We start from the raw sequence: 25,965 nt of genomic DNA on the forward strand, positions 1-25,965 counted from the left end.
ATGGTGATCTGCACATGTATAATAGAACACATATATGTATAATTGATTAAAATTATGTAAGGTACATGGCTTCTGAGGCAGAGGTTTGTCAAAGCATGCTATAGTATACTGTTGGCATGTAAAATAAATCATTAATGCTACATATTGAGACCTGATTCTGAGAAACATCAGAACACTTTCAGAAAACAATAATTTGTACCTTTAGGGGCACAACAGTTTGTTAATGTGACAGTACATATTTCCAGAATTATTATAGTTAATTAAAATTGAAACTAAAATTAAAACAAACTTGACTGAAAAAAGTTACATTTAAATAAAACAAATATAGTTTTTATTAGACAACTAGTTGCCAAGGCAACAGATCTCATTTTAATTTAGTTGAACTTAACTGAAATTAAATGAAAAGTATATATATATATATATATATATATATATATATATATATATATATATATATATATATATATATATATATATTTGTGAAATGTAACTATTTCTGAGTGAAAGCTGTTTCAAAGTAAATCCTATACCATGTAAAACATGTTTAGTTTTCCTATTTTATTTATGAAATAATAAATACTTCATGTCATCTTAACTAACCTAACAAAATAACTACCCTCTGAAGTTCCTGTCTATACTCTCATAGGACGCATGTACTTGAATTCTGGAGATCTGTTAGTCTTTCCCATTCAGCACTTATTTAATTTTAAAACCTAGCTAAAAACAGCTTTTTTAGGCTCCAGACTTTAAGATCAGAGAGATAATCTGACAATATTACGGATGTAGCTGTATTCATTTGCATGATATCTCTCTCCTGAAGCCTCGTCTGCAGCGACCCGGAAAACCACCCCTTCCCACAATCCCAAGCGTGGATCCTTAACCATGGCAATATCCGTGCTGCTGCTCGGGGTACACAGCAGCAGCAGCTGGTTCCAATTGCACTGCAGCGCAGGGGAACAGGAGGGGGGCTCCTGCTTAAAGAGGTGTCCGAGGTGCTTTAACTCACTAGCATTGGTATTCTTTAAACTTCGGAAACAACTCTATTGACAATATTAGCTGTATAAACTATATTTCAGGTAGTAGTTCGAGAAGTTGAGCAGGCATTTATTAAAAGAAATGTAAAAAAAGAATGCGTGGAATACCATTTGCGCATCAAACATTTGGCAATTTTAGATAACGTTAAATTCATAGCGATGACTAGTCTTATCTTGCACAATCAGGCTCCACACAAAGGGTGCGGACACCAGGGCTTCTCAGCAAGACTCCAAGCACAGCTGACAGTGAATCTGCAGATCTGAGGGGTGTTGGAAGGAGATTTGGGGGTGGGGGGAAGGTAAATAATTCATGATGTAAAAAAGAGAGAGGCGAGATTTAAAGGAGGCATGGACAGACACATTAGCGAGGCCTGATGCTGAGCGTTTGATGTCCACACGTTTGTGTTTTGTGGGCAGTAGCTGTGATGAACATTAGAATATTAATTAGTACTTTGCATACAGCCTGTGTTGGGGAAGTTCAGTCATTATAGAACGTCATTTTGTTATTGATAGCAAGACAACTTTAAAAAAACTGCATTAAAAAAACAACAAAAATGAGAAATGTTGCTTCGTCAACTACCTTTAATAAGTTTGGTCCGAATTTAAGCACAGCCTCAGGGAATCTTGAAAAAATAGTACCATGGTTTTCAAAATTGATAAGTTCTTGAGCAGCAAATCAGCACAAGGTGATTTCTGAAGGTCCATATGACACTGAAAACTGGAGTAATGATGCAGGAAATTCAGCTCTGCATCACAGGAATATCTATCTATCTTCTCTCTCTCTCTCTCTCTCTCTATATATATATATATATATATATATGAAAAATTTAGGGAAAAAAAACATGGTCCATTCTTTTCTGTCTTGACTAATCATACAATATGTACTTTGAGCATTAGCATGACAATAATTTGAAGTAAATATTCACTGTAAGAAAAATCAACCTTCTAAAAAAATTATTTTATTATTATTATTATTAATCAGCAGTGCCAAATTTAACTGCAGTGATATTTAAATACATGTAAACCCTAAGTGCTCAGACTGACCATTTGCATTTACAAAAGAAGAAACTTTTGTAATCCTTTTGTTGAAACCTGTCCTGGGACAGGGAGTGACTGGCCACTGACCACAGATAGGCGTTGCCCTGGGAACAGATGCTCTCTAAACAATAGATTTGGTGAACAGAGAATTATTTCATGCAACAAAAGTACATGAAACACAAGAGAATCAGTGACAGCGTGGGCGTGACCCAACTTCATTCCTTAGTCAGACCAACCCATGTCTAGTTCTGCTGGTTAGTAGCAGCGGATACTTCTGCCACACGTGGATCATTTCAAAATCCTTTTAATACAAATACTGAAGGAGTATGTGTTCAAAGGGAATCATAAAAAAGAAACTGTAAAAAAATTGAATAATAATAAATGTATAATTGTAAAGCAAGGTGTTCGTCTGTTAAGAATAAAATCTTTGGTTTGTCTAAATTTAAATAAAGCTTGTAAGCACAAGTGAGGTTATGCAAATTCAAAAGGTATGGGTCAGTTAACTTCAGTGCTGTTAACTCAAATGGGTAACAATGTTAAATGCTTCCAAAAAAAAATCTAACTGAATGTACTGCAGATGTTTGCTAAATTACATGTTTTATTGATAATGTGAAGGTATGACTAACTACTTTAAGATAGAAGCTCTGGACTCAGGAAATATTTTACATTTTTACTTTAGACCTTGTGCCAAATACATCCATAAGAATAGATAAAAATGGTGCAAACAGGATAAGACCAGCCTTCCTAATCTATGTTTTTTTTTCTGCCTTATTGAAATAGCAACTGAGCCTTCATACAAACAGACCGGGACAATGGAGCTTTTTCTTCCAACTTAAAACAACTGGTTTTAAATAAAGTAAAATAGAACACATTTCACAATTCAATTCATACATTAATAAAAAATATCACTCAGGCTATTAAAAAAAGACTGATTTATTTTAAAACATAGCCTACATAATCTGTAAATTGTAAGATAGCCTACTATATCAGAATAAAATATATATGTGAATTAGTCTAAATACTGAGAAAGGTCCAAATAAATTAAACAACTTAAAAGTCTACCTGCAACCTCGAAATATAAAGGTCAATGCAATTTCCATTGGTAAATCTCAATCAAAAAGCTACTACTACCAATATGTAAACAGCCTAATAACAGACAGACATATAGCTATATAGTTACAAATAGATGACTCTTTAACAGTTTATTACATAGATCAAATTAAGATATCAAAAATCAGAAAGCATTATTAACCTACATGGTCCTGAGAGGCCATCGTGAGCGCGCGTCGTGCCCCCGCGGGGAGCGGAATGGAAAAGTTAGTGAGGAGAGAGTGAGTGAGAGCCGGATCTATCTCTCTCTCTCTCTCTCCGTCGCCATTACTGGAATGAGAGGGGAGGGGATGCCTCTCCGATTACACGCATACCACTCTTACTGCTAGAAAACACTGCAAACATTCACTTTGAGGGAATTTCGCCGATTATTCCAACCACTCAAGGGAAACGCGACAAAAGTGCAATTTGTTTCGGCGTCTTATCAGTGGAAATTTAAGGAAATAGTTGGAATGCCTCCTCCTGTCTGTGGCGTCGGGAGCTGGGAGCGACCATGTTAGGTAGGGGAATGCACACGGAGTATGTGACTTTCTAGCTCGCTTTTTGTCGTTTGCCTTGTTGAATTTGGTTTAATGTGTAATTTGTTTCCATGTTTACCAGATAGTTGTGTAGCTTCATGTAAATGCACATTTTTCTGCATCGCGTACAGTGCGTTGTGTCGGTGTCACTCTTAACTAGCTCTGGCTAACTGGGAAGCTAGCAAGCAAAGGAAGCATCTAATGCCTTGTTAGAACCAAGGCCCGTGTTGATGCTAACACAAATAAGCTTGTAAACACATACTAAACGGATCTATATCGTCGTGTTATTTAAAGCGCGACAAGCGCGTCTGCGTATTTGCAGATAAAACTATTCATATGTGAAATTCAATTCCTGGGACTGAAATGCAGAGGACGCTTTGGGTTTGAGGTGTTTCTAAGAAACGTAAATGATACACGAATTCTGGGCAACGTGGAACCCAAATTCAGTTTGTTGTCATAGCAATCGTTGCGGCTCATTCACTCGACTAGTTGTGGGAATCGTCGACTGCTGTAACAATAGCGCTTCTGCTCGCGCTCTCACCTTCAGCAGATGCTTCTGTCTGCTTCACATCCTCACAGCCCTCCGTCCTGAAGAAACGCGTCTCGACACTCATGTGCTGTGTTTCCGTGAGGTACTTTCAATGATGCCCCATAAATGTGGTCGTTATTTATGACATTCTCAGGGTTAAGCGATATTTCGGCCAAAATGAAATTTCTGTCATCAGTTCCCACAGTCATGGAAGAACTGTAAATATCAGAGACTGAGCAAGTTAAAAAGTGTTTTATAGACCCTAAAATAACAAGGTAATCTTAAAAGTCATAAACATTTTTAAAGGGAATATGGATTCTTCTGGTTCTTCTGGTTATGTTGAGTTTGGCGATATTTGATCGATTAGGTATTGATATTGTGTGGAGTGAGACGATTCGTGAGCTGGTTGTTCTTTGGAGTCGGTTCTTTTAAATGAATCGGTCTAACTGGTTCAGAAAATGGCTTGAAAACAAGTCGGTGTGAATATAAATGTCTTTTAAAAATCCTTATACGTTAATAATAAATGACTCTTCTTTTTCTTCTGTGGAACAAAGAATGGCAGCTTCAGTTATCACTTAGTTTCATTATGTGAAATTCAACAGATGCAATAAGTGACTAAGGCTGTCGTCTTTTGTGTTCTACCAAAGAAAGTAAGGCATACAGGTTTGGAACAGGATGAGTAAACAATGACAAATGTGAATCTTTTAAATAGTAGGATTTACATTTTTCTCAGGCTTTACACTGCCGAATGTTGAGTACAGTAAAGGCCTATTTAAAAGTGGTTCTAGTAATGCTGTCAGTGGCAATGCTGAATTGAATTGCAGTTATAAAATAATTTCTTGCAGTTGTTTTGTGTTTATCATTGAACAGAATACTCTTTAGCATAAAGTAGCTGATTTGCTGACTTATTTCTTCTGACAGATGCATTTATTTGTTCTTACAGATCTTATCACTGCTGAGGACAAGCATAGCCTGCATATTTTCTAAAAACACTGTAGTACATGCTGTAAATGTATGTAACTGCAAATGAGCTTGTCACAGTGTCAGTATTCCTACTTATATTATGATCAACGATGTGTCAGATGTGGATCATTGTTAAATATTGGGATAGATTTGTACCCTGAGCAGTTTTAAATTTTAAAAACATAAAATGCATCGGCAGTAATTTTATCATTATAAACATTACTGTCAAACTTGAAGTTTTAGATATCCGCAATGATGCATACAGTTATGTTGCTTATTGTGAATCGTCATATTTATGTTCTTGTTTGTTTTGAATTGTGATTTCCGCCTGTTTTGTAATCAGATTTCATTCAATTCCGAATGATTAATAATAGTTTGGCTACTGTAAACTTTATAGTTTGTTATTGTTGACTAATTTTATATTTTTATGTTGCAGGAAAGTGATGAGAGGAAAGAACAGTCATCTGGGACAGATGATCAAGATTGAAGCTACATCGGCTCATGCAAAGTGAGAAATGTAAATGCACCTGCACTAGCAAATGGAAGTTCGTGCCAGCATACTTTGCTTATCATAAAAAGCAATGAGAGGGGCAGTATAATGGCCAAGAATAAGGAGCCCCGTCCGACATACGCTATCAGTGTCGTCGGACTCTCAGGCACTGAGAAAGAGAAGGGCAACTGCGGCGTAGGTAAATCCTGCCTATGCAACAGATATGTGCACCCCAGTGCAGACTGCTATTACTCAGAGCACACTTCTGTGTTGAGCACCATTGACTTCGGAGGGCGCGTGGTGAATAACGACCATTTCTTATACTGGGGTGAAGTGTTCCATCGAGGGGATGATGGCCTCGAGTGTCGAATCCAAGTCATTGAGCAGACGGAGTTCATTGATGACCAAACCTTCTTGCCTCATCGGAGCACAAACCTGCAGCCTTACACGAAACGGGCTGCAAATACGAAGATTCAGTCTGCTGAGAAGCTGATGTACATTTGCACAGACCAGCTTGGGTTGGAACAGGATTTTGATCAGAAGCAGATGCCAGATGGCAAGCTCAACATCGATGGCTTTGTGTTGTGTTTAGATGTAAGCAAAGGATGCAATAGGAAATTCGACGACCAGATGAAATTTGTCCACAGCCTCTATTCTCAAATTTCCAAGGCGAAAAAACCCATAATCATCGCAGCAACAAAATGTGACGAATGTGTCGAGCAATACCTGAGGGAGGTGCAGACGTTCGTTACAGGTAAAAAGAATCTCATGTTGGTGGAAACATCAGCTCGAGTGTCTGTGAACGTGGAACTCTGTTTCAATGCTCTGATACAGCAGATGGACAAAACCAGAGGAAAACCCAAAATCATCTCTTATTTGGAAGCGTACAAATCCCAGAGACAATTAGTAGCTTCAGTTTCAGACAAGTTTGAAAAGCTCATCGTTCAAACTGTTCGTGATTATCACACAAACTGGAAAATTGTGAGCAATAAGTTGAAAAGCCACCCAGACTATGAAGAGTACATCAACTTAGAAGGAACCAAAAAGGCTAGAAACACCCTTTCGAAGCACATAGAACAGCTGAGACAAGAGCATATCAAGAGGCGGCGTGAGGAATATCTTAATAGTCTGCCAAAAATTCTTAATAAGTTGCTGAACAACCTGGAGGAAATTGAGACACTGAGTTGGACTGAGGCTCAGAGCCTTATGAAGAGCAGGCCTGAGTTTCAATACTATTTCATTGAGTTAGAACAAACGCCGTGGTATGAGACAGACCACCTCGATAAAACCGAAGACAGAAGAGTGCCCTTCGATATCCTCAAAACAATGGAAGGAGAGAGGATTTATCAAAACCATGTACAGCATTTGATATCTGAGAAGAGGCGTTTGGAGATGAAGGAGAAATTCAAAAAGACGCTGGAGCGAGTGCATTTCATTAGCCCCGGTCAACCGTGGGAAGAGGTCATGTGCTTTGTCATGGAGGACGAGGCGTACAAGTACATCACCGAATCAGATCGCAGGGATGTTTACAGTCGGCATCAGCAGGAAATAGTTGAAAGGGCCAAAGAGGAGTTTCAGGAAATGCTTTTTGAGCATGCAGAGCTGTTCTATGACCTCGATTTGAACGCGACCCCGAGCTGTGACAAGATGAGTGAGATTCATGCCGTACTTAACGAGGAACCTAGATACAGAGCTCTCCAGAAACTTGCCACTGACAGGGAGTCACTTTTACTGAAACACATTGGGTTTGTCTATCACCCCACGAAGGAAACGTGCCTCAGCGGCACGGCCTGCATCGATCTCAAAGTTGAGCAAGTCCTCGCCAACAGGTTAGTTCAGCTGGATCACGGCCGCTCAAATATCTACTACAACAGTGCCAACATTGATAAGGTTAACTTGTGTCTCGTGGGCAGAGAAGGATTGGCGCAGGAGCTCGCGAATGAAATCCGAGCTCAGTCTACTGATGATGAATACACCCTTGATGGGAAAATCTATGAATTAGACCTTTTGCCTGTGGATGTCAATTCCGGCATGCTTTTAAACCATTCCTGGATATCAAATTTCAAGCCCCATGGGTTCTTTTGTGTCTTCAGCTCTATAGAGTCGCTTAATTACATCGGTGACCGTGTAAGCCGGATCCGAGCTGAGATTGCCCAGAGCAGAAGGGATAGGTATAGCCAGCCAATGCCATTCATACTCATTCTAGCAAATCAGCGCGATAGCGTTTGCAAAAACATGCCTATTTTGAGGCATCAGGGCCAACAGCTTGCAAATAAACTACAGTGTACTTTTGTAGACATAGCCTCCGGTACTTTTCCCAGGAAGTTTCATGAGTCTCAGATAAAACAAGCCCTCAGAGCAGTGTTGGAGGGATTGAAGCACAATTTTGACATGATGAGCCCCATGCCCTCCATTAAGGATCTGTCTGAGACAGATTTGCGGATAGTCATGTGTGCCATGTGTGGAGATCCGTTCAGCGTGGATCTCATTCTCTCACCATTCTTGGACTCCCATTACTGCAGCGCCGGACAGCCCGGGCAGTGCAACACCTTGATCCTTGACAAAATCATCGGCGACCGCCGCAGACGCATACAGGTTACTGTGATCTCCTACCACTCCTCCATTGGAATCAGAAAGGATGAATTGGTGCATGGGTACATTCTTATTTACTCAGCAAAACGAAAGTCTTCCATGGCTATGCTGAGGGCATTCCTGGCCGAAGTCCAGGATGTCATTCCAGTTCAAACTGGTGGCAATTACGGACAGCCAGGCAGACTTCTTTGAGAACGAGGCAATAAAAGAGCTGATGACTGAAGGGGAGCACATTGCCACGGAAATTACGGCTAAGTTTACTGCTCTCTATTCCTTGTCCCAGTATCACAGACAGACAGAAGTGTTCACACCATTTTTCAATGAGGTCCTCGAGAAGAAGAACAACATTGAAAGCTTCTTCATGTTCGACAACAGCAGGGACGGAATGGGCACCAGTGAAGACGTCTTCCCGCAATCACCTCATAGCCATTCGCCTGCCTACCCATATTACCCTGACTCTGAGGATGATGGGGAGGGGCCCCCACCTTACAGCCCGATAGGTGATGATGTGCAGCTGCTGCCCAATCCTAGTGAACGGAGGTATAGAATCGACCTAGAAGGGAATGAGTACCCAGTTCACAGCACACCTGTTGGTGATCATGAGCGTAACCACAAAGTGCCTCCCCCTGTAAAACCCAAGCCCAATGTGCCACCTAAACCCAATGTAAAGAAGCTGGACCCCAACCTTCTGAGGACCATTGAAGCTGGAATGAGGACCACCAGGTGGACACGAGGTCCAATGTTGGGACATGGCGATGACCTTGAAGCATCTGATAACTATGCAGAGCCGGCCGACACTCTTCTCAAATCAAAAGGCTTCAGTGATGACATCTATGCTGTACCGGAAGATGCACACAGCAGATCTGGCAGGATCCGCAATTCTTTTGGCGGACTCGCTTTGCACGGGGATGAGGAGAATGGCTTTGACTCCATGTCTAAGTCTCAGGGTGGCAGAAGGTCTTCTAAGTACAAACATCGTTCCAAGATCCTCTTCAGCAAGACTAAAGCTTATCATAGACGAGTGCACTCGGATGTCAGTGATGATGAGTCGGGGCCCGCGACGCAGAAGAAGAAGAAAGGAAGGGGCAACCGAGGAAGTGAAGAAGATCCGCTTCTCTCACCAGTGGATCCTTGGAAAGGAGGGATAGACAATCCAGCCATCTTATCGGACCCAGAGCAGGATGATAAGAAAATGAAGAAGAAGAAACAACCAAAGACAAAGGAACCCAAAAAGGTAAGTTACTACTTTTAAGTTACCTAGGAAAGTCTACAGTTAGTTTAGCAAATCTCAAAATGAATATTCATTTTTAATACTAAATTCAGTTTTTATTTTTATTTTATTTTTTATTTATTTAGACAAGATAGTATACAATTAAAAAATTTTGTTGGCCAGAATTTTAGTATCTGTGCATCCCTTAAAAGGATGTCCACAAGGTTTTCTATTGTTTCTTAGAAGCATAAGCTAATAATTGCAGCAGACAGAATTAAATGTGATTGTCATCAGCATTGTGGTAATCATAATATGTAATGTCATTTTTTTTTTTTTAACAGGCAAAGTCAACAAAGACCACAAAGTCATTGTACCCACCAACTCGAAGAAATTGGGAAAGCAACTATTTTGGGGTGCCTCTTCAGAACTTGGTCACGCCTGATAGGCCCATACCTTTGTTCATTGAGAAGTGTGTTGACTACATTGAAAGCACAGGTAAGTTTCCTGGTTTCATAAAGCTGATGTGGTACCACTTATCTCAGCTCTCCGGTTAGAGGCTGTTTGACCATTAAATCATTCTTCTGTGAGTTTACTAGCATAAACGAATTTATGTTCGTTGTTTTTGTTCTTGCCCTTTTTCATTTAGTAGGTTGCAGTTTTAGCAGCGTTTGGAAACAATTTGTCTTTCCTGGTCCTGAGATACTTTACTGGAAATTGTACATTTGTGCATTTCACATTGCTTATTTTGTGAGTCTGACACCCATATGTTAAAGCACAGGAAAGTCAGCATGCGGTTCAAATACCATCAATAAGTAAATGAATGAAATCCATTACTCTGTGAGCACTTTGTTCAGTTAGATTTTGGTTTGCATTTTCATGGACTCTGCAAGTGCTGTGTAAACACTGAGGCCCGTCGCATATCGTAGCCACTGGGTGGGTTAACATAGTTTCAGGACATGCTGACCATATTTGGACTCAAACAAAGTCCACTTCATATGCATGAAGCAGTGATAGAGGCCCTTTAACTGTGCCTGTTTGTTTGGTTACAACATGCCCTTCAGTAGCTTGTTCTGTAACTGTGTTCAATGGAAATTCTGACTAACATGGCTGTCAATAAGCTCAGCGGACCCGTAATATAGCTTGAGGATTCATTAGTGAGTTGGTGACACCCACATACCGCCATTCAGGTTGGTTGTGACTGTAGAACAGTGAAACTCATGCATGGATGACATGCACTGGTGTGGTTTCTTAAGGAAATTATTAAGCTGCAGTTTGTGGTTTTCATGGTGTGTAGTGGAAGTGGGCAAAGTGTCTGTGGTGAGCATAATACTAGGCCAATTTGCTGGTTGAACTGGTTCTGCTTTGTGTATGTGTGGCCATACACGCATGAAGCCAATATGTGATGATCCGAAACACTTTTTTTTCTGCTGATCTCACGTGAAGATCTCATATAGTACTGTGTCCTAAGTTAATGTGCATGACGATTGATTTTGTTGGTAGGTGGCTAGATTCTGTTTGTGACATGCAGGTTTGTAGACCATGGGGAATCATTTATCAATTAGGTGTAATTTATGGGGAGGCATGATAATAAATGTCCTATATTGACCAATACCGCTACATAAAAACAATAGTAAAAACATAAAGTAGATTATTAAGATTCAATATTAGTAGTCAGTATTAGTATTAATTATATTTGTACTATCTCTTTAAAATCAAGCCAATGTATTGACCTTGGGTGAATCTGGGCTTTTTCTTGGTTCCTGTTGAACAGGACGAGATGGCACAATGTGCCCATGGCTGCGTCTGAGCATCACAGGGCTCTGTTTAAGAGCTTTTTGAAAGCAGCTTGCCTCAAAGAGCTGTGCAGATGAAAAGGTTCATCAAACACCCTGCCCCCCAAGCCAAATGCTCATTCCCTCCCATTTATGCCCCTCTATGTCGCTCTGTACTGCGTTGTGAAACCCAGAGGAAATGATAATACTGGACTGCCTTTTTCTCTGTGGTCAAGAACAAGTAGTTCAACAATTCACTCCTCCAAACATGGTGTGTACACACACACGGTCCTTTATTTCTCGCTGCCCGTCCATTCTGAAAACCAAGACCCTGTGGCGTTAAAAACTGTACAGAGAAAATGGACTTTATGGATGTTTCCTAATTGACTTTCATGGCTCATTTAGGCCTGGATGCTTCATTTATCCATCAGAAGAGTACCCCCATTGTCATTTTCTCCTTGCAGGCCATTGCAGTAAAAACCCCTTCTGTGTGAAACGTTATGGATGTTTAGATATTTTTTTGAGACTTAAACTATGAAATAAACCATAAACTTAACAAACACTGAGAAAGTATGATCAGAAAAAAATCGTTGCATCAGTTCCCAGAAAATATTTCCAAACCTTGAATAGGACTATCACATTTATAATGCCATGTGAGTGGTTAAATGAGCTGACCACTGTGTGCAATCTTTGTATTTTACAGTGACATGCTTCTATCCAAATGAAGGAATTTTATGCCAGTTTTGGAAATGTTGCAACAAATAGGTTGCAAATTAGGTGCATTTTAGTTGACGTGATGTTCCACGGTGCAGTGGTGCTTTAAACAGCTCTGTGGAAAGGAGGTAATTTGCAGACAGTCGTTTCTTGTTTAATTTTGCATGTTTGAGTTGTTTAAAATGGTTGTGCAGTACAGTTGGAACATTAGCTAATTATTGATACAACAAAGCATTTCCTGGAAATATGCAGTGTAAATGTTGTAACATTCCGTGAAGTGATATGACGTATGGGGTCCCAAACTTGGAATTTGTGCTCTGCATTTAACCCATCCAGGTGCACACTCACAGCAGTGAGTAGTGAACAAACAAACACACACCTGCATTGTGAACACCCATTTTTGCTGTGCTGCCCTGGGAACATTTGGGGGTTCGGTGCCTTGCTCAAGGATCTCACCTCAGTCGTGGTATTGAGGGTGGAAGAGAGTGCTGGTGATTCACTCCTCTTACCTAGAATCCCTGGTGAACCCATGACCTATGGGTCCGAATCTCTAACCATTAGGCCACAACTGCCCCAATTAGGCCACAAGTTCCCAGTAAATGCATTGGCATGCAAATATTCCCAATACAGTTCGTTGCTTAGTAATATTCCAAATAGTTAATATTCTAACTAATGTGTTGGAATATTAACTAATTGTTTATACAACAAAGCATTTGCTAGACAAATTCGAATGTTTAACTAATTGCAATCAGAATCTTAATATATTTAAATTTGGAAGATTATTATCTATTTAAAGAACAAGAAATTCCTGCAAATACTTGAATGTTAATTATTAGAATTATTCTGTTTAGATCGATCTAACTGGAATTGGAATATTAACTCATTTATATAACAAAGTATTTGCAAGAAATATTTTTATATTAACTAATTGTATTTAGAGTATTGATATCCATCTATTTGGAGTTGGAATGTTGAATAATTACTTGTACAACAAAGCATTTCCTGAAAGAATTTTGGCTTATAAATGAATTTGAATTAGAATGATTTATTTGCTACCCATAGGTCTGCAAAATAGTTTTAGCTGGAGCTGTCTTATTTTGTATGAAACATCACAACCCATGTTCCAGTTTAATTGACATTGCTTTGCCAGCATCATTTGATCGTTGTCACATGGCCAGACACAAAGACTTCCCTCTGGGCACATTTTGGTTTTAACTCAAATGGAAAAGGAAAGCCCAATAACACGGATGGGCCGCCTTTGCAGTGAAGCGGTGGCAGTTAAAGGCACCAAGTCCATAAAATGGCAGCTGCAGTTGCTCCCCAGCAGAAGGCTAATGCAGAAGCTTCTGGCCCAAGTTTGAATTCAGTATGAAATGTTGCAAAAGCTTGACAAGCTGTATGAATTTCCAGGAAATTCTCAAAAATTGCAGTTGCCGGCCTATATAGCCAAATGAAAGATGTCAAGGTTGAAAGAACCTGACTTGGCCAATACACACGTGTGATCAATCGCAGATGTTGCCCCATACGCAAGCTTAACAATACATTACCTCACCAATGACTGGATGCTACCAAGTGTGAAATAAGATATGTACCAGAGAAGCTCATAGCTGAATGGTTTCAGCTTTGGCAGACTGGGTATTAGATTAGTAGAAAATGTCCTGCATAAGCACGAATAGCCTCCAGTTGTTAGCCAGACGTGCGGAACTGCTTGATGAATGAAGAAAAAGGCGTAGTGTTAAGCGAGAGTTTTTAACACAACAATTAATCGGCTGACTTGGATTTCATGATCGCAACAGCGCTAGGTTGAAAGGGTCATACGTATCTTTACAGAAAATCTCTGTTATGCAACGTTGGATTGTTTTTCAAAGAACTCTTGATGGATTATGACAGGGGATGGTGACAAGATAGTTTACAGCTTGTTGACGTTTCCTCTCAAGGTCTATGTTTTAGTTTATTTAATTATCATGATACTATATACTGCAGTTTTTTATTGTATGACAGATCATCACTGAATTTGTCAGTACTGCGGTTTGAATAGCAGAACAAAAAATGCCTTTCACACATGCATCACCTTGTATTTCTGGAGTCAGAAATTAGTAGTAGATTGCAGCCTGCATGTGTCTATGGCTGTGCTTTAAAACCCAGCGAGCTGTCTAATTAGACAGCCAACATGCAGCTATAGGTTTTAGGCTAGGTCTTTGGCTGCAATCTTTGTACATCTCAGCTTTTCAGGGCATCCGCATTGGCGAACAGGTCACAGAAGCAAGATGCTGTGCATTTCCAAGGATGCTGATGCAATGATGCACTTTTTAAAGTGACTCTTTTACGGTGAAAAAGCAGAAGTCAGCCTTTTCATGAATCTTTAGCCCTTTAGCCCTGCTTTTCAATACAGTGCAGCCATAGGGATTACTTAACTCGGTAGGGAATAATTGTCATGGCCTATTTCTGCGGTTTGCAGGTCTCAACATAATGCATTGTATTTTAAATGAGAAAGTAGCTCAATCTTAGATTTAGCTACAACGGTACTTTAGTATAGTTATTTCAGATATTGTTTCTTAAAAATCACCAAAGAAATAATTTAATTTGTGATTTAATAATGCAATTTAAATAGTTTTTTTTTTTTAATTCATTTGACACTGTAAAAAAACTTAGTACAGAATGTAACTACAGAATAGTCAAGTTTTAAATATCAAATATTTTTTTTGATAATAAAGACTGTTGCTTTGCCCACTCTAGACATGCACCTTGCTGGAGGCTTGCAGGACGTTTTGATGACTCCGGCTTTTTCCTCCTTTGACACATCAAGGTCTCTGGCGAATGCTTTGTAATAAGTGTCCAGTAATGCAAAGTCCTGTTATTCCCCTTGGCCTGCTACTGCTTGTCGTGCTTGAGGGGAGAGGATGTCAGAAGCGCTTGGCTTTGACAGGCTGTCGCCACACATCAGCCAGTGCATCTAGACTCAGGAAGTGGCTTAGAAAATGTAATGAAGGGGAGGGCGATGATGCCATAAGCTCTGGGAGTTTGTCAGAAAGCTAGAATGAAGCTTATGTACTTGAAGAATTTACAAGCAGAACTTTGATAACTTTTTAAGCTCCCAGGGTGCCCAAGGGCCATCTGTTGGGCTACTGTACATGCTCACTTCACCATGCTGGTTTAAAACATCTAATTGGAAACTGCTTAAAGGTTTTTGCTTTGCTCTGCTTTTTGTTTTTGTTTTTGCACAAAAGTGAACCAAACACAAGATAACTTAATGACACTTAGGCTGCATATACACTGGCAGAAAAAAAGCAATTTTTTTGCCCTCATCTGACAGAATTTGATGCACGCGTGTAAACCATAGACTGTATAAAAACATGGATGTAGTGTCCGTGACTTCACCCATAAGTTTCTGAAGAGAGTTTTGAAACCAAAAGTGGGCAGAGAGGTCTGTCACTATCTTGGCAGTGCATCACCGCACAACTCTCCCGGACAATCAGAAATGGGCAAAAAGGCGGGAGCTAGTTGCCCTAAACTGCAGAAAATGCAGCTGGTTTTCAACCTATGGCCCGTGAATTTTATTAATACAACAGCTTCGCTGCTAAAAGCTACATTATATTCCTGATCAATGAGGTGATAACTTTCACTTGTTTGCAAGCTTCACACTCTCTCTCTCTTTTCTCTCTCTCTCTCTCTCTCTGGTTAATTCATTCAAATTAATTTAATCTTTGAGCAACAAAACATCCATGACAGCCATTGTCCATGCTGGCAAATAATAGCCAAATGGTCACTCAACGTGAATAATATAAATAATTTTAATTGCACGGCCAATCAAAACCAGAGGATCTACCATGTGCGATCACTCACAGTCATTTTGGGTGGGAATTATGTAAACAGATATCAGATACAAGTCATGTTTAAATTGAAAGTAAACAGATGGGACAAAAAATTGGATATGGTCAAAAGATCTGATCTGTGCATTAAGACATGCAGTGTAAATGCAGCTTTTTTGAAGTAAACCGAGATCATGTGACTTATACCATGCTACTATTTAAAAAGTTCAATAGTTTCATTGTGTGCTGTTTTACACACTGAATTTAAAACATAGTAAACAGTATAGTGTTGTAGTCTGTTGATTCATTGTCAAAGTTAACTCAACAAAAATGCTGAAAAACACTATCTGGTTCAGATTTTGAAGTATGAATGTAGCAGTACTGCAACTTACAGTGAACATAACTATTAAAAATAACCATCACTTTGGTTTTTCGGGAAACACACCTACTCCCAAAAGTACATGCTATCTGTCCTGTGCTCTTTACGCAATTTCAGTAGTTTGCAGATTAAAAAAAAGACTATTTTTAAGCATATCCCATCTGTTCATGATGAATTAGAGATGAGCTGGAGCGAATGATGCCATCACTGTTTGCTGAAGGACAGATGTCCTGGGTATGCTGGTCAGTCCACGGTCGAGCTGACCACAGCTCATTTGCCTGACACATTACGCATGCATTACTGCTTTAAGTACAGACTCAATGCAGTGGCCTCACAATGAGCTCTTGATGATAATTCACCCTGAATAAATTTTTTTTTTTTTTTGTGGTTTTGTTTTTATTCTGGCTTCTTGCATTTGTTCCACAAGCAGCTAGCCTATTTTCATCATATCTAAATGTAAGTCCATCAGCACACTGCGCACCTGTGCCACTTGCCTCTTTGCTGTGAGCAGATATTCTGAGTTAAATCAATGCCACATAGTTCTTAGGACTGTGTGAGGGGATGCCTTTAGCTGCAGGCAGAAGATAAGGCCACTCGGCTCTGCTAAATCCTCTCGACTGCCATGAATTTCTCATGGGGCTAAACACACGCAAACCCACCCCTCTTTGATAACAGCCAACTTGCTGTGCTCACAACTTAGATTGGACTTATTTTATTTTAAAAGCACTTATGCCAGTCATGCAGCTGTCAACGCAGCATGACTAAATATGTCAGGGCTTAATTTTCAACCACTTTCAGACAGTTGTTTGACTGGAATCTAGACATCTACGCGAATATGTCAAAAGCATAAGCTGAGGACCTTACATGCCACTGCTTGACCTAAAAGAATAGCAGAGCTTATAGGGATTTCTTTTAAAATCATTTTCCGTCCCCATTTTGCATTTTCTGCAGATTGTGTCTGCAATTACATTTATGCATTTAGCAGAGGCTTTTATCCAAAGCGACTTACAGTGCATTTAGGCCATACATTTTTTAACCAGTATGTGTGTTCCCTGGGAATCGAACCCACAACCTTTTGAACTGCTAACGCATTGCTCTATCACTGAGCAACTCCCAAAAATGAAAAGTCTGCCAATATTTACTTGCTTTCTTGTATTTCCACATCTGTGACTTTATTTGTTAATCTTTTTTTAAAGAATGTGCAGATAATTTATTTATATTAGGGCCGGGACTCGATTAAAAAAATTAATCTAATTAATTAGAGGCTTTGTAATTAATTAATCGAAATTAATCGCATTTTAATCGCATATAAATATTTGACCCGAGAACAGTGAGAAGTAATTTTTTTTTCACATGAATTTATAGTATACCATTAAATAATGACTGAATACATAAGCTTAAGCAACAAAATATTGTTTATTTTTGTTCAACCAAGTCTAGCAGACCAGTGCAATTTTTGCCATGAAGTGTAGCAATAGCATATTTAGAAACAATTTAGAAATAGTACATTTCAGAAATTCAGGTAGCTTATAGGTGCTGGAACCTTCTGTAAAGAGTTTTTTAAGTAAAACACAATACTGTCAATTACATTCAGAACATTGGAAACACTGACTATTAGAAAACATCTCTCTGTTGCTTCAGAGGCCATAACATACTAAGTCCAACTCTCAATAACCTTGGCCAAAACAATAAAGAGTTCAACATAAACTGTTGCACCAACAAAATAATACATAGTTCAACATAAAGTGTAAAGTCCACGCTAGCTGCTATATGTTTTGCGTTGAGGTGATACTTGAGGCTGGATGTGCTGCTGCAGTGATATGTGGAGCGAACGCTAGTTGGTGCTTCAGTATAATCGGTCCGCCGAAACAAATCCAGTGAGAAACGTTCCGCGGTGCAAAAATAAGTTATTAAAAATGCGGGATTTTTTTTTTCTGTAATTAATTAATCTTAGTTAACGCGTTATTTTTTGTGTAATTAATTAATCTCAATTAACGCGTTAAAGTCCCGGCCCTAATTTATATATATATAATTTTTCTTCTCAAAAGTGACATCCCTAGGATCAACCGATTGATTGAATAGATCTGATTCAGCACAATGATTCATTCATGAATCATACATCACAACTTATGAAAAGAACCAAGGAAAACTGGAACCAATATCAACATTTTCAGTTGATAACGACTATTTTCGGTCTGGCTTCAGAAAACGTATGTAGTGCACTAGGATATGAAGTGCTTATTGCTTAGTTAACACATTAAAAATAACTAGTGGCAGAAGGATATATTGCCATGGCCGATATATCGGCAGATTTTTGGCATTTTATCAAATATTGACATTGGCCGTTAAGTTTTTCTGCTTGGCTGATGTTTTCGAGGTGACTTCTTTTGACTTTGCTGAGAGCACGCACCATGCTCCCACTTTCTCTCTCTTGTTTACTGTCGGCGTTAACAGTTCTAATACGGATAGAAGTCTGACTAATAATCGGATAGAAGGGTTAAACAAAGGAATTAATTTACAAAAAGTATGTTAACGATTGCTTTTATATTATAAGTAATAGAAAAGTCAACAATACTTTTTTGTTTGCTGTCAGCATTAAGCAAATACGCATCTATATAATTTAGACTAATCTTTGAATGGCTAATGGACATTACATTTCATAAACCTTGCAAACTTGCAAAGCACGATCGTGTGTTCTCTTTGTGACGGTCGGTCCGTGTGAATTGAGTGCTTTAAACTGGTGATTTTAAATTATGCTGCACTTTATGCCTTTGCCCACTGTCATATTCATGTCATTTTCTCTGTGTGCTGAATGTTAAAGGGATAGTTCACCCAAAAATCAAAATTATGTCACTGATAACTCACCCTCATGTCGTTCCAAACCCGTGAGACCATCTTCGGAACTTTAAACTGTGTTCCGAAGATAAAAAGAGGTCTCACGGGTTTGGAACGACATGAGGGTAAGTTGTTAATGACATAATTTAGATTTTTGGGTGAACTAACCCTTAAAATGAGTGTTACCTTGGCTTTATTTAAAAAATATGATTTCCAATGCACACAAACTTACCAGAATACTGAGTGCCCTGTTCTTTTGTTACTGAGATTTGTTATGTATGTTATGTAAATTTTAGACATTTATTTTTTTAATCCAATGCAAATGATTAAAAATTTCTTATATATATATCGGCTATAGGTCCCACTGCTTTCCAAGATATTGGCATTGCTGTCAAAAAAACAGTATTTGTCAGCCACTTAAAAAGAACCATCACTTTGGTTTATGGTGATTTCGTGTGCATTCTGAAACTTGAGACTCTGCTCTATGTTATTGAATGGAAAATAGCAGCCGGCTTGTTTGTCAAAACTGGAGATCAGTAGACAAATAAAGGTTTGGAACGACATGAGGGTGAGTAAATGATGACAGAATATGCATTTTTGGGTGAATTGTCCCATTAACAAAAGAGGCATTGTCAACACGTTTTTTTCTTGCATTGATTTGGAAATCAATAAAAGGAGAGCTGATGATATGCCTTGATATTTTCATTCACATCTGCCGCTTTGATTCATAGGCACCAAAAGCTGTAGGGAAGGGCAATTATTTTTACAGTAGTGTGGAAATTGATGGCTCGACTTGGATTCTGCCCCCTTCTACATTCTGCAAAGTTCGATTTTTGGCTTTTGTTTGCAGATTGACTAAGTGACACTGATGTTGGCATTTTGAGGCTTCACGTCTCTCGTTGCAGGATCAACCCTGACCTGAGTTTATTTCCTAAACCTCATTAAGTATATTGAAATCCTGTGAGAAATAAGGTTAATAAAGGTTGGTATATTTTTAAACCGGTTTCCTGTGGAATGAGCATGTGAGTGGCGCGTCCCCATCTACTGATTTATTATCATGTGTTGGTGGAATGCTGAGGCAATAGCCTCGAAACTCACGTTTGCCCTCCGCTAACACAATCATACTGTATCTCAGGGAGCATTTCCTCACCAGGCGTCTGCACTGATGGATGGAGGTTGGTTTAGAAAAGCACTTTCCCTCCATGTCTATTTGTGGACCCTGATATTTGGTCTTGAACTCCACCATGGGGGTGGGTGTTATGGCAGAATAATTAAGCAGATGGTGTCAAGTGATTTTGTATAATGGTTTAGCACCAGATGCACATGATCTTCCATGTAATCATTTTTCTTGATTTTGAATGGTTATGGGTGCTCTCTCATACTGGAAAGATGGATCGGAAATCACTCCCAATTCCTTGCACAGTAGCTGTGTTCCTTCGTGAGCTGCTTTGCTCCCAACTATCTACATAGAAATCATCCTAACCAGCATTATAATGAACCTTATTAGTGACTGATTGAGAATGGTTTATATGAGTATCAATTAGGGATGTCAACGATTAATCGATGATCGATTAATTGTCGATAAGAGATGCAATCGATTAAGGCTATCGATGGTCGGTTAACCGATTCAATGTTGGGCTGCGTGCGGCTCATGCGCACTCAACACGTGCGAGCGGCTGTGAGTGACGGTGACGATATATAAAAGCATCATCATTGATTCACAATGTACAAATTAAGCTTTTAATGTGATTTAAACTTTAAAGTACATTAAAATAGAAACAACATAAAAGTTCTTCAACATTAAATGCAATAGAAATGTAGTTACTAATCATTTCATCAGATAACTGTTTTATATCGTGCGCTTTGCAGGGCTGCGGGACACAGTGACAGGACAGGTAGTCTATTCATTCCTACAACTTGTTAATTCATTCCTACGAATTATTAATGTGGCAATTGTCCATGTTTCATTAATTTTGTTCCCTAAATAACCCATGATTTAAGTGAAATAAGGGAACAAATTAATAAATCGAACGAATTCTTAATTCATGAAATCTTTAATTTCCCTTCCCATGTTTACCACAGTAAGAGATGCGAAAACAGTTATTAAAAGCGAAAGATAATAAAATAAACCTGGGAAATAAGAGGGTTAGACTATGAAGATTTAGGAAAAGAAACGATGCCTAAATATACTGAATTTGTGGAAATTCGTGACCAACCGGCAAACCAGAACAAAGCCGCGTAAATGAAGACTATGGGGTCCAAAAGCATGGTCGCGATCTAACATTTTCCAGTTAACCTATTATTCCTCTAATAAACAAAGCTTTTATACCACACTTGTCATAATCAGATCTTATCATTTCTAAATAAATAATTGCTGGATTCAAAACAGCGATTAATAGGCGCTGTGACCGACACATTCCTGGAGCATTCACTGCTGTCACTAAACGGTGACGCCGAGCATCGTTCACAAGTTTCTGCATGGACCTGACTAGGGCACAGGTTCTAAGCCCTGGGACAAAATGGGATGCTTTAAGGAAAATTTATAGCCTACTAAGTAATAGGCCCAACATAAAAATAACAATTTGTTTTCATGTTTTTTTTTTTTTTTTAAATAGGCTATGCGAAATATATCCGACTTAAATAGGCTAATTAAGATTAACGGATTTAAAACAGAAGTGTGGGCGCTCCATAAGTTCACAAAAAAAAAAAAAAAGGATGACAACGCATTCTGTTTGTTTGCTTTATTTTACAAGAGCACAAATCTTCTATTTTTATTGTGAGTGTGCACAAATGAAAGTAAACTCTTTTGCGGAAAATATTTTTTTTTTAATGTCTCAGCTGTTTCGATCGCCCCGGAGCCTGCTGCACACGTATATTCTAGCGATTCAAACTTACATCGCAGTCTGTTCATTATCAAAATAAAATGTCAACTAAACATTAAAAGGTTACACTGGTCAGTTTAAATAGACCGTAGTATACCGGTCCTCTCTGCTGTTCCAAGGACGTTTTTGCTCATATGAAGAGGATCATCTTTTCCGTCTATATGCGAATGCGTGTTAAGTACAAGCCTAGTTTACATTATAAATAATAGTTTATCGAAAATAATAGTTATATCGAAACATTTCGATTTGTGCCGAATGAGACATGAGCAATAACCTCCAAATAAATCTAGCCAAAGCTGCGTTTTGGTGCAGCATCGCCGATGTAGTTCACTTAATGTGCAGCGCAGTCACACGCGCTCCACATTTCGGATAATTTTATACAATAATGTCAGTTGAAAACATTGCAATTGTGCTTTAAAATACAACAACGAGCACCACAAAACCATTTAAAGATGCGCGTTCAGCGTTCTCCGTGCGGGATTGGAAACTGTCAACAAAGTAAAATGACCTCAAAAGTATGGCGCGCTCTCTTCATTTTATCAAATTATCATAATCGCATCTATTCATTTTATAATCCTGCTACTAGCATTTTATTCAGACTAAAACCTCTTTAATTCAAGTGAGAAAGCGTTTTGTGTGTGTGTGTGGCTTTTGCACATCCTGTCATACCGCTGACTGCGTGCCTGCAATAGACGCATTTTGCAGTATTATGGTTAACGATTAATCGATTAATTGATCGTTAATTTAAACGACGATCGATCATGGAAATAATCGAAATTTGACATCCCTAGTATCAATACAAATGGTGCTCCTCCGGAAAGTGTATAATTGATTCCTAATTTGTTATGTTAAGCAAATGGCACAGTAATTAATATTATTTTAAATATTGTTGTGTAGTTTAGGGTTTAATCTATGCATTTTAAATCTTTGGATGACTAATGAACATCTCGTATCACAAATAGGGCTTTATATTGCCAAGAATCTGACGATACGATATAAAACATGACACCAGGGTTGTGATACGATATGTTGCGATACATTGCAATAGTGTCAGCAAGGCGATATATTGGGATATTTCTTCTTTTAGGAATAGGATATATTTTTTGGAAAGCTGTCATTAAGAACAATTCAAGTTTATTTGTATAGCGCTTTTTACAATACAAATCCACAAAGTTTCCACAATATTTAGAAGTCCCTTATCAGTGGTGACTGTCAGTTTATGTACATATGGCAAAAATGTAAGGAAAAACCAATTAAAGACGTAATCAAACAGATGAACACTTAACAACAATTATATTATATGATGCAATCAAACTTATAGCAGAATTTGGTAGTTCTGTATGTTGTAAGAACACACCACCATATACAAACCTTAGCAATAAATAAATACAAATTATTTGACCAGAACACAGTGGGATCTACATTTGCAATAATCAGTCCCTGTAACATTCAACGTTATTGAACCAATTTTTGTGCAGTACGAGTAAAGGGTGGGGGTGCTTGTGGGATCCTTTAGTTACATGTACAATACCCATAAAATATATTTTATAAAAAGACCATATATATATATATATATAATAATATTTTTTTTTATATATATATGTATAATCCAGCTGTCAAATCCAGCTGTGAGATCCTGTGAAGTGTACATTTTTATCCAGCATGATTGCGTGCTCTCTGTGTGATGGTTGGTCCATGTGAATTGAATGCTTTAAACTCATTTTCAAATTATGCTACACTTTATGCATTTGCCCACTGTCATATTCATGTCATTTTCTCTGTGTGCTGAATGTAAAATGTGTTACCCTGGCTTTATTTGAAAAATAAATGAACTCCCAATGAACTCAAACTTCATAGAATACTGAGTGCCCTGTTGGTTACAGTGTTTACTTCCTTTTTAATTGTATTTTTATTAAATATTTATTTGTGAAAAATACTTTGTCATCTAAAGAATAAGTGTTTATTTTACACATTTATTTTTTAATCCATTGTCAATTGGTTTCAAATTTCTTTAATATTAAGTTTTTTAAAAACGATATACACTTTATATCGGCTATCGGCCCTCCTGCTTTCCATCAAAAAATATCGGTTGACCACTAAAACATCTCAAAACATTTTTGATCTCCTCAAACGTTTCTGAATAAGCAGATAAGATACAAAACACGAAAAGTGAAGCATATAAAATGGATCAAAGCAGTGTAGTTTGTTGTTTACACAGGCCTCTGTAGGTATGAATCTTTTAATAGCAGCCCATCCCTGGTGCGTTCCTGTGCAGGCACACCTTTTTCAGAAAGCATTTGATGACAGCATTGTAAAGGAAGCTCGGTGAAAAGGTTGCAGTTCTGAAGCAAGAGCATTGATTTCACACAGACATGCGCTGTAGCATTTACTGAAGCTGTAACCCTGAGCTCTGCCCTTTTATTATGTACAACCCCTTCAAGACATCGTGGTGACATGGGAATACAAAGCATGACATTTGCCATTATGCTCCAGAGTCCGGGTCACACTGCTGTTTCTGACTGTGATCACCAATGAGGCGTATTACCAGTAGATGTGAGTTGTTACTGTATATTGACAAGAAATCTGTTTTCTTGCTGCTGAAAATAAATGTAATGCAGGTGACGTTATATAAATTGCATTAGTGAATCATATGATGAACAAGATGAATGATGATCAGCTCACTCAGGTGGTCATTTCTGACATGGTTTTCCATTCATAACTTTTTATTATATCTCTCTGTGTGGTTAGGGGAAAATCATAATGAACAGTGAAATTACTCACTGTAACACATTAACCTTCCATCTTTGTTACACTCAACTAGAGTATCTCACATAGATGGATGATGTGGGCTAGATGGAGGATAGGATCATGTTTCGATGATATCGCAGACTGGCGATAGGACTATGGAGAATATCACCCAAAACTAATGTGGGCCCCCACTGCCTTCATTCCTATAGAGTGAAACAGTCGCTTCTGTAGAAAACACAAATAAATTAACCTTCATAAAAGTCATTGTGTAGTAGTAAAGAACTGTGCAACCCACAATCCTGCAACACTCGGATCCACCAATGAAAGAAGATGCTGTTGCCATAGAAATGAGATTCATGGCAAAAGACTTCAGTTGATGTTTCTCTACAATTCATTTTCTGAACCGCTTACAGTTAGGGTTGAGGATCAATATGAGAGGAAATTAACCTTTTTTTTTTTATTATTCATCAAGTTTATATTGATTGATCCAATGTGGCTGCAAAGACTTTGCAGATATAAAATTCTATTTCAAATGAAAGCTGTTGAAATGTTCACTGCTGAACTTCACAGTACCACACAAATATTAAGCAGTTTTCAACACTGATGGTAATAGATGTTTCTAAAGCATCAAATCAGCATTTTAGAATGAAGTGATGATGCTGAAAATTCAGCTGCGACAAAATGAACAATGTTACAAGACCCCACATGTATTACATTTAGTATACAGTAAAGTTTATTTTTATCTAGTTCACGATTTAAACTTTAATATTGTATTTTAAACTTATAAACAAAAAAATATGGTATAATGTAAAACAACTGTGTGCTTTTTTAAAACTTTTATTTATTACATCATATGCAGTGTGTCATGGTCTTGTACCTTTGTTCCTTTTTGGTTTAAGGCTTAGAACTTGTCAATGTTGATTTGTTTAAAAATTCCCATGGAGAAAATGAATGGGAAAAAGATTTTCACAGTAGGCACTGTTGCACTCTAGTGGTAGTCATTGCATTGTAAAATTTCTAATTTGCATAAAGTTTAAACTGGATTTAACCTTGTTGAGTGTCTGGACATGCTAGCTGGTCTCTAATGGTCACTGTTGCTTATGTCCCTTTGAAATCACCAACACTCACTGACAATCAATTACTTCCTTCTGCTTTTTATTATGAACCGTTTTAGTTCCTCTAATGAAGCATCAGACATCTAGAATCTGTGTGAAGTGCACTTTTTGTGTGATACTGTCCACTTCCTGTTGCGTAAATCCTTCATCCAGAGCTAAAACAGCAGTGCTCATAATGGCAGGTTTTCATTACTATGCTGACTTTTCGTGTATGTCAGCTGGCATCA

General features: G+C 38.3%; 1 protein-coding gene across 1 annotated transcript in view; it reads left to right on the top strand.

The window, feature by feature from the left end:
• Positions 1-3,452: 3,452 nt before the first annotated feature.
• The window catches only part of LOC113060616 (rho GTPase-activating protein 5), a 30,848-nt gene continuing 8,335 nt past the window's right edge, over positions 3,453-25,965 (top strand). The window contains 4 exon segments of the mRNA XM_026229686.1: positions 3,453-3,682; positions 5,629-8,427; positions 8,429-9,508; positions 9,826-9,979. Coding sequence (XP_026085471.1) covers positions 5,791-8,427; positions 8,429-9,508; positions 9,826-9,979 — 3,871 coding nt within the window. The 5' untranslated portion in view covers positions 3,453-3,682; positions 5,629-5,790.

Source organism: Carassius auratus, chromosome 42, assembly GCF_003368295.1.
Source record: "Carassius auratus strain Wakin chromosome 42, ASM336829v1, whole genome shotgun sequence".
In the NCBI taxonomy this organism is placed as follows: Eukaryota; Metazoa; Chordata; class Actinopteri; order Cypriniformes; family Cyprinidae; genus Carassius; species Carassius auratus.